General features: G+C 34.3%; 1 protein-coding gene across 1 annotated transcript in view; it reads right to left on the bottom strand.

The window, feature by feature from the left end:
* Positions 1 to 2,671, bottom strand: part of LOC119634109 (histone-lysine N-methyltransferase Suv4-20) — a 6,472-nt gene extending 3,801 nt beyond the window's left edge. Inside the window, exon 1 of the mRNA XM_038028054.1 lies at positions 2,210 to 2,671. Coding sequence (XP_037883982.1) covers positions 2,210 to 2,441 — 232 coding nt within the window. The 5' untranslated portion in view covers positions 2,442 to 2,671. The remainder of the gene's footprint in view (positions 1 to 2,209) is intronic.
* Between the last annotated feature and the right edge of the window lie 9,936 nt (positions 2,672 to 12,607).

Here is a 12,607-nt window from a genome sequence, read left to right as displayed (position 1 = left end):
CCCCCCCCCCCCCTCACCCCCCCGGCCCGGAATATTAAATTTCTCTCTTATTATGATAATTTTAAATCTTTATATCTGCCTGTGTGGCAAACGATTGTGACTAATAACTTAATGGTCGTGGGGTCAAATTTTAAAGGACTTTTTGGTAGACTTTTCAATAAAAGCGATAGGCTTAGATGATAATGTTTTAAGACTTAAGTCTTACAATTTATTTCTCTCAAACTTAAGTTCATAATAAGAGTAAATCTTATAGACACTTACTTCAGCTTTCATTAGCATGAAGAGAGGTTATTAATGAAGATTAAGGGGCAGTTTTGTCTCAGTTTGAAGTCTCTTTCGGTAGAAATAACACAGCAAAAGTAAAATTAGAGTAACTCTGGTGAATTGTACAATGAAACGAAAAGTACATAATAACTATACATAATAAGAACTATAGAAATCTCTGATTGCACTTCTGAACCTGTTCATATTAAAAATAGTTTTGATACTGCGAGGTAGTGAACTCGGTAACTTTACAGTGTTAAGAAAAAGGCGCTCTTGACGATCTTAAATACTTATAGTCGAGACAAATAAAATTCATCATATGTCTGCGTCTAACAAACTAATACACGTTTCGAATATTATGAAGCAATGATTGATCAGACTCTAAAATCCTTAACGAAATTTTCCGATATTCCTTCCCATTTACGCTTATCGAAAACGCTTATTGATCTGGGACATTTATTGGCGACCAGCAGTAGCTTGCTTTTTGAGACATGTTGAAGGCGTGCAGACAATCTCCATTTAGCTTGACTGAGACTAAGGAAAATCCTGCTTAGCTGCTTACACCACTTACATCTTGGAAAAAGACGAGAAGTGGCGGAGAGAAGCGGGAATTGATCGTTAATGTAAATCTAAATTATTTTTGCTTTACGTTGAATAAAAATGCATTATTTATCTAAGATTACCAGATTAATTGAAGGATTTCGTGTTAAGACTCTTATCAGAAATTTCATATCATATATCATTGTTTGCCTGTGTAAAAGAAAACAAAAAAGGGAAAAAAAAACATCTTGGAACACTTATGTTATTGATGATATCAAGAATTAATAAGAAGTTTACAATAATAAGACGGAGCACTTGACAAATGAAGGCCAATTGTAGAAGATTTGCCTTTGATATGTATAAACAATTCGCACTGACAGTAAGCTAACAACAATTTTTTTTCTTTTTGTTTTTATATCAAACATGAAAGTTTTCTTCTTACTTACCTAATAATATCGCTTATCTGATCTTAATTGCTCAAAAACTAAATCTCACAACTTTTCAGTCTTGTTGTTTTTCTCTAATCATTCAATTTTTATACTAAAATCTCCAGTCTGTTAAGACACTGGCAGAGAAAGCAACCAGTGTACTATGTGTAATCATGCCATGCTTTGTATAAGGAATCTGCACTTTTTTTCATGTCTTCTTTTTCGTAATTCGCGTGACTGAAAATCTGAAGAGTCCAAAGCGAATACCTTAGAAAACGATAAAAGTCTGTCTGTCACATGCTATTAATCAAGATGTTCGCAGAGGTTGTGCAATTCATTTAAATTTTTTCTCGTAGCTCACGACTAATATCATATTGCGGTGTATTTTGAATATCAGCCGCTTGAAAGTAATATATACTATTGCTTCGCTCTAAAAAGTATTGAGCCTAGAGACACAGAGGTAGCATTAATTAATAACCAAGTGCGAGTATATAAGGAGCGACATAACAACATACAATTTTTCAAGCTCTTGAAAGCTGATTATGCGCTAAACCACTTGCGGTACAAGAGTAGGACGTACGTCTTGCCTAGAAAGATTTGAGATGAACTCAACTTTTATTATATCAATGGATTTAGAATCACTTTCTGAATCGATCTAAGCTTGTCTGTCCGTCCGTCTTGTTTTCTTACGTCCATCAAACAGCTCGCAAGTTTTAAGATATTCTCCATTTCTAACGTCAGAGTAGTAAGCTTTAGATTATTATTAGCGATTAAAAATGACAGATGTGAAAGACTAATGGATCTGTAGACGGACATAAATAAATGAACTTTTAAACTATAAACTGTTTACGAGTAAACGAATTCTTTGAAAAGTTTGATAAACGGAACAACAAAACTAGAATACTTTTAGTGCTGTCGTGGAAGGTGGTTTCGGAATAAATTCTTATTTCGCAACTTGTCTGAAAATTCACACTTACATTTATCCGCCAACTCGTTGTGGGAATTTTTTATAGATTCACCGTTAATTTTAATAACAGGTGTTCCGGTTGTTGATATTGTTGCGGAATTTACAATGTGTGTTGCTGTTGTCGCTACCAATGATTCTAGTGGCGATGTCAATGTATTGTTTTTCAATATTAACAAATTTTTCGCGGCGACAGGACCTTTAAATAAGTTCACTTTCGGCTCTAAAGTGCAGACAATCGACATTTTTTTGTGATGTTTGCACGTAAACGTAAGCGTTTGCGAAGAGTTTTTGCCTTATTTTTCTTTCAAGATATCATTCACCTACGTTCACGTATAGCCATATGTGCGTATGTGTGCACGTATAGTTAGATAGATAACTCCAAAACGATTTTACGTTTATTATGAAATATGATTGTTGTGTTCTTTTTGTTTTAATACATTTGAAAAAAAATAAATAAACAATTTTTTCTTTGCTTTATTTTATTTTATTTATTTTTTTTATTGTTTGTTTTATTTCTGAAATATTTATTTTAATTGCGCATTGTTTTTACTTGTTATGGTATTGTGTGTGTGGGGTTCGCGCTTATCTGTTTCAATGAATTTTTAATAAATTAATTATTGTTGTTGTTGTTTTTTTATTTTTCACATTTTCTAAAGTTCTTTGCACTTTCTAGGTATTAATCATAATGCAAGAAGAAGAGTTAATAAATTTCTCGTATTTTTTTTTTTTTTTTATTTTTTCTTGCTTTTTAAGTTGTTTACGGCTCCGAAAAAAGTTTCATATATGAATTGAATGACGGAAATGTTATTTTACCGCATAAGTGTTTTGCGTTATTATTTAAAAGCGTGCATTGGTTGATTCATTGCCATTGAAAAAATAAAAACCAAATATTCTGATGCCGTAGTACAATTTTTCAATTTAAAATTTTCGTTCACCGTTAGTAAATTAAAACGAGTGAATAATTGAATTCGATTAATAATATATTTCTGCATATAAACGATTGGTGTTTGTCGTTTTCCAAGAGACGAATGATTGGTTGAGAGGAGCCAGAGTATAATTTATTGAGTTCTAGAGCAAAATTATTTTACGAAAGTGTACCCGTTGCAGGCTGTTTAGCACAACCGTTAGCTACGACAGTCAAAACGCAATTGAATAGAAAAGCTTTCACAGCACAACCTCTTTCACTTTGGCCACAATTATTGGCGTTCTTGCCGTAACTAGTGGTCACGTTGCAGCAACACGTACGGCCTGCCTGTGACGTTAATGTCTAAAACAAGCAGCAAGCTTCGTGAAAGTCGTACAACAAGTTCGCTGTATGAGACTGATCGATGAAATGTTATTTCATCATTCGCGCCGTCTCTTGTTCCATTCTTCTAAGCGGTTGCTGCATATGCACGTGTGTGTATTTCTCTTTCTCTCTCTCTCTCTCTCTCTCTCTCTCTCTCTCAATATCCGTAAGTGTGTGTGTATGTGTGTGTATGTGTGTAAATATGTTATAAATCAGTTTACTAGTAGAATTTCTTCTTTTGTTTGTGTTTTATAATTTCTTTCTGCACTTACAAAATCAAGCCGCATAAGCACCGTTATTTCTAGAAATGATGCATATGGTTAGATTGCAACATGTTGCAACCTATATTTTTTGGTAAAAGTGAAATTTTTACTTGTAACAGTTTACAGTTTGTTTTCACACATATTTTATAATTCTTTTAACTCTTCTACGCTTTACTTTAGAAATTTCTACGAACCGTTTTATGTTTAGGTCTGAGTTGCGTGCTTCCAATTCTTTTTACTTACACTAACGCTAATATATACGTATATACGATATAGAACATTAGAGCAACAGATCGATTGTATATACAAAACATCTGTTGAGTAATCATTTGCAATAATAGCAACGAAAATAACAATAATAACAACAACTTGTTGTTGACGCTCTTGATTGAAGTTATTCAGTTGCCTGCTTGGTTAGTTAGTTGGATTAGGTTTAGTTTTGCAACGCATAAACGAGGAAAAAAAAACTAAAAGACATACATACATATTGTACTCCCGTGCAATGTTAATGTGAGCAACGTTTTTGTATGTAATTAATATGCAACCTTTACATTATCGAGCTGGCTAGTGAAGAAGAGGGTTGACGGGATGTATTCCGGCCATATGTACAATATTACCGCTAACCGGCATAATACATGATGAAACGTGATTTTTTTCTTCATTTCTTGCTTTTTACGTCTCTTTTGCTGTATTATTGGTAATGAAATGTTAGCTAAGAGATATAGAGCGAGTAGTACGCAATAGATAATAATAAGAACGGCCAGCATTGAAAGAAGCTATTGTCACACATGCAAACAGGTGCATTCGCCTTATAAAAGCTGCCCATTTACCTTATGAAGGATCTTAAGAAAATAATGCAAATATATATATAAATTAACAAATTAAGCTGAACACCAAATTTCATTCTTGCGAACCCAATGCATCATAATGTGTGACCAAATACAAGTTAAAAGCAATGTTGAAACATTCACGTTTTCCTCGTAACATCAGCGACTTCAACAAGTGCAGTAGTATAAGGGTATATTCAGTTTGTGCGAATGTAAGCAACATCGAGAAGGACTTGAGGTAGACCTTCCTTTTATTGTACCTGTAGATTCAGAGTCACTTTCTCGATCAACCTAAGCTGGTCTGTCCGTCTGTCCGCCTTGTATTCAACACACAAGTCGCAAATTTTTCAAACGAACGCCATTGACAACGATTTGGATCTGACTACTTTTTCGACGACTTACCACATAACGCCTTAGTTTGAAAAGTCGATGTATGGATAACTGTAGATGCTGGTGTAGAGTATTTAATGGCCCAGATATACGTACGAGAGAAAGAGAAATGATGTGTGTGCTTATGTTTCCTTAGACGACTTACTCAAATATAGGGCACTACGCTTACTGTACGAAATCGTCGCAAGCGTCCTTTCCACTAGTTTTACCCTAGTCGTGAGAAACGAGCGTGTTAGACCAATAGTGAATTCTTCATTGACGTATGAATGTCAGCTTTTCATTCATCCCTCTCTTCTCCTTTGGAGATCCATCCCTCGCGACTTACAAGTTATCCAATGGCCGCCACGTTTCAAAAGAGAAATTGTGACATCTTTTTTTTCTTAATGAGTATGGTAAACTTCTCTATTCCCGCTTCAGTCACTACCTTATTTATTATATTTATTTATTTTTTGTATATTCGTTCATATATTCATTACTTTATTTAATTGTTTATTTATTTGATTTTTTATGAGCTTGTTACCTTTTATTAATTATTTAAGTTTTTTTTGTTCTTTGCATTTATTTTCTTTTTTTTCAGTGTTTTATTTATTCACTTATTTATTCATCTATTTTGACTTACATTATTTATTTATTTATTTACATTCAATTCTTGATGTATTCATACTTATAGTTGTCTTATTTTTATACTGTACATCACTTGTGGTACAAAGGTATATCAAGAAGGACTTGAGATAGATTCGTTTATTATTCCGGTTTTTGCGTGTCTACCCGTCTGTCCATATATCCGTCTTGTTTTATTCGGTTCAATCGGCAAGCTGCAAATTTTGAGATATTTTAACGAGATTTGTTACCTTGACGTGTTTTGCGCGACGTGAAGGGTCGTTGAAAATGTCGTTATATGAATGCCTGTAGGGTGATGTAGTGTATTTAATAGCCCATTATAGTGTATTTTGTTGTTGTTGTGTTTCTTTTGGTTTATTACGTAGCAAACACATCGGGAAATAAGCCTTGAGTTCGCGTGGTGGGATGTTCCCGAAAAAATAATAAAAGTTGCCATCGAGTCTTAGAATTTCTTTTTTTAGATTTTATACCTTTTCTATTTTCAACAAGAAAAACTCACGATTTTTTTCTTTTGTTCATTTTGATATTATTACTTTTTTATTTCGTTAGTAACACAAAAGATATCCAAAAATTATTAACTGCGAGATACTTAAAAATCCCTTGTTATAGTAGAGGATTAAAAAGGCGCAGACTTTTACATGCATAGTTGAAATTTGACTCAATTGCTTTTGACTTAAGCTTAAAGTCGATCTGGATTTCCCCCTCAAAGGATAAATTTTAGATAAATAACGGACCCTAAAAGTTTATGCAGTCAACTTACAGCCTCTAGCACACCTTGCTCTATATTTATTGTCCTGACAAAACTTTAATTCAGAGAAACTCTTCTGATAGCACAGTGGCGCATCTTCCTAAGGTTTCCACAATTTTCTTATTTAGTTTTACTCCTACTAAATAGTGCTGATCTACTATCTGTTTTTTGCGATTGTCAAAAATTCTCAGTTCTTCGTATTTTTATAAATGATTTCTCTTTTGCACTAAAACTTGCCCGAATTCATTTCAGATTTCGGTATGATATTAATTTAAAAAAGTTATTTCTGAGCGGTTTGTATTCACTTTTTTCGTGAACAATCTTAGCATTAAATGGAAGATAAAAAACTCGCTTACAACAAGTAAAAACATTAAAGTGGGCCATGGCCGATCTTCAAATACTCTAAACCAGTTGGCCTAAAACAGTTGTCCATAGGAGGAAATAAGGCGCTAAGACGGAAGTGGTCAAAAAAGTGATACGGGCCGAACCATTGTCAATAGCATTCGCTCTTGGGCCAAAACACGTCAGTGCCCCAAGCTTCATTAAAATTTATTTTAAAAATTGCGACCTATAGGTTGAACACGAATAAAGATGGACAACCATCAGACGTATGGATAAGCTGAAGAGGTTCAGATTCAGAATCGTTTTCTGAATCGATTGACACTCTATAAAGTGGGTCTATCCCAAGTTCTTCGGAATATATAATCTTTTCAACTTTCAATTTCCCCAAATTTCTCCCAATCAAAAAAAATTGTACCGATTCAGCAGCATTGGTAAGATGTCTGCCAAACACAAAGAGTTTAAGGCCCACTTTAACAATTTGAAGTTTTAACATACGCTGACAATATATAGAGATAATTATGGATTCGCTTACTACAAACATAAAACGCTCGTTTTTCGTAGGTAAAACGATACGATTTATTACGTAATCTTAAAAGTGTTGACTTCAATAATAATGATAACCTCCAACGATAGCATATATGAGATGAACTGATAAAATGCGTATAGCACTTGCATGCGATCTTCTCACTGTCCGATATATGAAAGACTGCCCATTTTGTGTGTTTTAATTCTAGTCCGTTTACGATGACGCTTTGAGGCTCATTTGAGCTTTGAACTTAAGTTTTTTGATTATTTCATACCGCATTTCCAAACAAATTTTACTTTTACTTTCATTTGATAACCAACACTAAAAAAATGTTTGTAAAATGGGACTTCATCATGGTGTCGAAATTGATTGTTTTCGTTTTTAAAACGGATCGTACCATAATGTGCATCCCAGGCTCACAGTTAGAAAGGAATCACGTGTGTTGAACAGAAAGGGGCCAATCAAGGGCAAGATTTGGTACAGAGATGCGTTATGGAACTGTGCAGTAAACACAGTATCACCTTTCAAAAATACCTTACGAGCTATGAACTAAAGCAAAGTTTATGCAGGACTTGCGTCAGGAAATAAGTTTATCCCTTCTTTTGAAACTTTTTTCTTTTTTTATACAATAAATTTTTATTCAGTTCATACCGCCTAAAGAACTTACCAAATGCGACACTGTAGTTAACGTTTTTTAGTCGTCCTCTGTCACTGTGAGCCCGTGAGACACATTTTGAGAGGATCCGTGATCAAAACACGGGCATGGGATTAGAGTTCAGTGTTAAGATTTAACATACCCTATGAATATAATGATTCTCCTTAATTCAAAGATAAAGCGCTTAGGTACTTGAAGTTGCTTGACGAAATCTTTAGAAGCGGATTCGGCATCAATAGTTAATGGCTTTCAAGAGATAACATTTTTTAAAAAACATTAAAAGCAACTTCCGAAAGTTAGTTAGTTTATGAAAACTCACTATGTAGCATGCGAATAATTAATAAATTCACTATATTTCTTCTCACGTTTAATATACACAATATCATGCCTGATCGTAATAAACAATTCACCCTCAAAACGAGATGTAATCTTAATAACCAACTTTAAGCTCACAAATACAACACAAACTGTAGCAATACATTTAAACGGAATCATTCAGTTGAATAGAATTTAACTTTATGCCAACCGACAAGAAGAGAGACAGAGGCAAAAAGAGAGAACGAAAGACGTGGAGGGACAATGTTATGAAACTGTGATTCTGAATAAGCACGAAACAAAACAATATGTAATATATTGCTTGAATAATTGAATGATTGAGAAATTTTCCTTCACACATCGCCCTTACCGCCACTGCTAACGAACCGACTATTCATTAGAGAGTATAGCACAACTACTCTTACGACATATCAACAAATGATTGTATGTGTCACATGTATCACGTGTTGGAAAATGTGCTAAAGCTACAAGTCCAGTACAACGCTCCCTCATGGCTCACATGTTCGATACGGACGTAAATCAGTCAGCTACTGAACGAACAATAATACAAATAACAAAAAAGTCAAGAAAAAAAAAAAAAAAAAAACTATTATAACACTGTGTTCTTTGGATGTTAGAAAAAGAGCAGAAAGCAGAAAAAAGATTTCCATAAGTAATTTATTCAGACTTGATGCCAAATTTTAATCACAATATGCAAAATGTCGAACAGTTTCTCATGTAAATCGACTATAATTAGTGACCATAAAGAGGATTTGCAAGGAATAAGACAATATGATGAAATTTTGTTGTCCACGTATTAATTAATATCATTTCGGGGTCCGATTGAGTTGAAGGAGGCATTCGGAAATGTATATCTCTTGGCTGATAATTAAAATGGACTTAAAAGGATATTTCGATGTCTTTGTTACCATCTACTCGCTCCCTATTTAATGTCTTGGTACCACTCTCTCGATCTCTCTTTCTCGCTCGGAAAATTGAATTGGTTTGACAAAAAAGAATTATGGACATTTTCTGACCGCATCTGGATACCCCCCACCTCTAGGTTACGGGCTAACTTACTCAGTCTCTCTGTCTATCTATTCTTCTTTCTGTCTCTCTCTCTCTCTCTCTCTCTCTCTCTCTTTCACTCTCTCTCTCTCGAACGCATTTATTGCGTTTATTTCAATGCACTTTTCGATTTTGTTTAATTTTCATATTTTATTGCCTCACTGTATCGGGCATTAAGGAAAATGAAAATTTCTGGCATAAGTTTATTATATTCTGACGAATGCAACAATGTTTATAAATTACATAAGATTCAGAGTAATGAACAAAATCACAATAAATTAAGAATAAAAGCAAGGTTGGCTTTGAGCTAATTTTCGTATATCCAGCAACAATTTGTGCTGTAGTTGATTGCAAGATTACGCAATCCCTCCACATTTATATATACATCGTATCGTATCGTATATATCTTATGTCGTTCATTGCATAAAATTCCATCTTTCTACAACGTTATGAGACTTGGTAGCATTTAGCGGTTATGTGGTTCATCCATTAACACCCTTAACTGGGTGACGCACGATATGTTAATCAAATTTATTCACTGTATTTGTAGATCGTCTATGACGCTTCTATATGAATGGATTGGATTGACAAGAATAAAATTGAGACAACGTCTTTCGTTCGGGATTTGTAATCATCATTGAAATGAACTGACAGAAAAAATTTGTTCTTGTTGCGATTTTTAAGAATTTAACAAGTCTATGCTCTAAGGCTGATGTTATAAAGATTGTTTCGTAAAAGGAAACGTATTCCTACCGAAAATTGTATACCGTCCATAACATCCATGCTTATGCGGGCGAAAATTTGTTCATTTCATTATTTCATTTTCTACTCAATTACGCTTGACATGACTTAATGTTCCTTTTATTATAAGGTTTAATATTTTTATTAATAATGTATATCTATATTCATTTTTGAAAACTGGAAACTTGGGAAGAAGTGCATGTAAAATATGTGGAAAAATTTCATAAACGCTGCTTACATTGCAATTTGCTCTAGCGACTAAGGCGGATGAACTTATAATAATGGAAGCTTATAAAAAAAATTAACAAGTAATAATTAACAATTAAATTGAATCGAAGGTGCATAATTTTAAAAAAAATTCGAATCAATATTCAGTTCCATGTTAAACAAAATCTAGGTCTACATTAACGTATGGCGCCTTTGGACGAGTACCGCGCCAAAGATATTAAATTATTGAGCAATTTGCTAACTATAGATGACGAGTGGGTCTTCGAAGAGCCCCAAAGGACTTGACATTCCGTTTCTAAACAGTGGCTTTTGGCTCAAACACCGCTGCACGGTTTACCATCACATCATGGCCAAAAGGATAATTCATTCGCCCAATGTATAGTACAGACAGACGGATATGTTTAATTCTTTTTAAAATTTCATTGGAAAAATATAAATAAAAAATCATACTTCTTGGTCATGGATCACGTTTGACACTGATGATGTGGCACCGTTCAAAATTGCCAGGTATGTGAAGAATATGATAAAATATCGAATCATTTCCCAATTTTCACTTGAAAGTAAAATTATTATTAATATTAATTATAACTTTGTCGATCTAAACAAATGATAGGCTGCGGGGGCCAAGTCTGGAGAACAAGCCGCAATCGGGAAATGTTACCGACCAAGGATGCAGATCACTTCCTGCGTGGCCTTAATAATTATGAAATTGATCCACTCTTCCATACGATAAATTTAACTAAAGCCAACCTAGTCAGATATAAGTCATACATGGTTCGTTCACTGAAGCAAGTTAGAATCTTGAGCCAGCCAATCTATAAAAATCTCTAAAGAGTTGTAGTAAAAAATATTACGAATATACTCGGATTTATAATATAAATCTAAGCTAATTGGCTAATATCCAAACACATCAGCTAGTGATTATTTGAAATGATGTAATCGACTTATATTGATTATAAGACTAATAATATATTAAGAGTTTTCTCGTTGAAATATAATCAAACAATATATGAAGTCCACTAGTAGTTTATACGCCAATTATTACATAATTGAATCAGATTTATACGCACCTAAACATTCTAATGACTTTGAGTTTCTCATATCAATGACGGCAGACACTCAATCGGATCTTAGAAATACACGTAAATGTACGCAAACAAAAAAAATTTTTTTTTTTTTTTTAATTTCATTTTGATACAAAAACAGAAAACACGTTGCATATATAACAGTGAGTATATCAATGAGGTAAGGCTAACTGTTATTATTAGTTGCTTGCGATAACTCGTTGACTGCTTGACACACGTGAGCTACAAAAGCAAGGTATGTTGAAGGAAACGTGATCCAACGTGATATGTGTTTGTTGTAACGCTGGTAGACAATGTGAGTTGTAAGTAAGTACTTGTTTATATATTTATGTACATTTGTGTGTAGAGATAAAAAAAATCTATAATAACATCAATAAAACAATCATTTTCGTTGTATTATTATATGATTACAGACGTACAATTTTTTTTGTTATCCTTTTTTTTGCTTTTGTCTTTTTCTGATACAAAAAAACTCGGTGCTTACACAAATTATCCCAGAAGAAAGAAAAAAAGAAGACCGTTGCAGCGTGCAAGTGAAAAGTCGCTTCGGTTTGACGTGGTTTTCCTCATATCTCGCCATTAGTTCTGTCACTACACAAAAGAAGCTTCTTACGCATTTCAATGGGCAACGATTTATGCGGAAATATAGGACTAACTGAAGTCATCGACACTTTTATGCCCTATGCTACTCGTTATATTAAGTTTTTGTGTCTCTCTAGGCTTGATTAGTGCAAGGTGGGATATGAGGACCACGTAGAGTAAGAGAGCGAGAGCGAGAGCGAGAGTTGAGGTAGGATAAGAGGCTAGAATTAGGCTAAGAGAATTAGAAGTTAAGCAAAGAGAAATCAAAAGTTACAGCAAGTCGATAAGGGGCGGTCGACCGAGAGAGTCGAGGAATCGGTAGTGGAATAGAAGTAAATAAAGTGAATTGAATGTCGAAAACACGATACGGAATTTTCTTGTGGAAAGGTAACCTGGAGCCGCTAAGCTACCCCAGCACCAGGTTCGGGCAAAAATAGCCCTTGCAACCTGTCTGCGCGTGTGTTTTGATGAATTTTGGTATGCTGAAGTGTTTCGGCACAAGCACGAGCGCCATTGATCATGGTTCGGATCGGGTCAGTTTTTCGACCACTTGCCATATGAAACATTATTTTGAAAAGTCTATATATAAATAACTGTAGGGAGGTGTAGTTAGAAAGAAAGGGGCGGGGGAATGAGAGATATGGAGTAGTCGCAAACTGAATGATATGTGGCCAATCGGCAAGTATTATGCCTTTTGCCGGTCAAGCGCTCAATTATGCCTGGAAACCA

The sequence above is a fragment of the Glossina fuscipes genome, unplaced genomic scaffold (genome assembly GCF_014805625.2).
Source record: "Glossina fuscipes isolate IAEA_lab_2018 unplaced genomic scaffold, Yale_Gfus_2 2, whole genome shotgun sequence".
NCBI classification, from domain to species: Eukaryota; Metazoa; Arthropoda; class Insecta; order Diptera; family Glossinidae; genus Glossina; species Glossina fuscipes.
The sequence above is the reverse complement of the archived record's forward strand: the minus strand, read 5'-3'. Positions and strand labels throughout refer to the sequence as shown.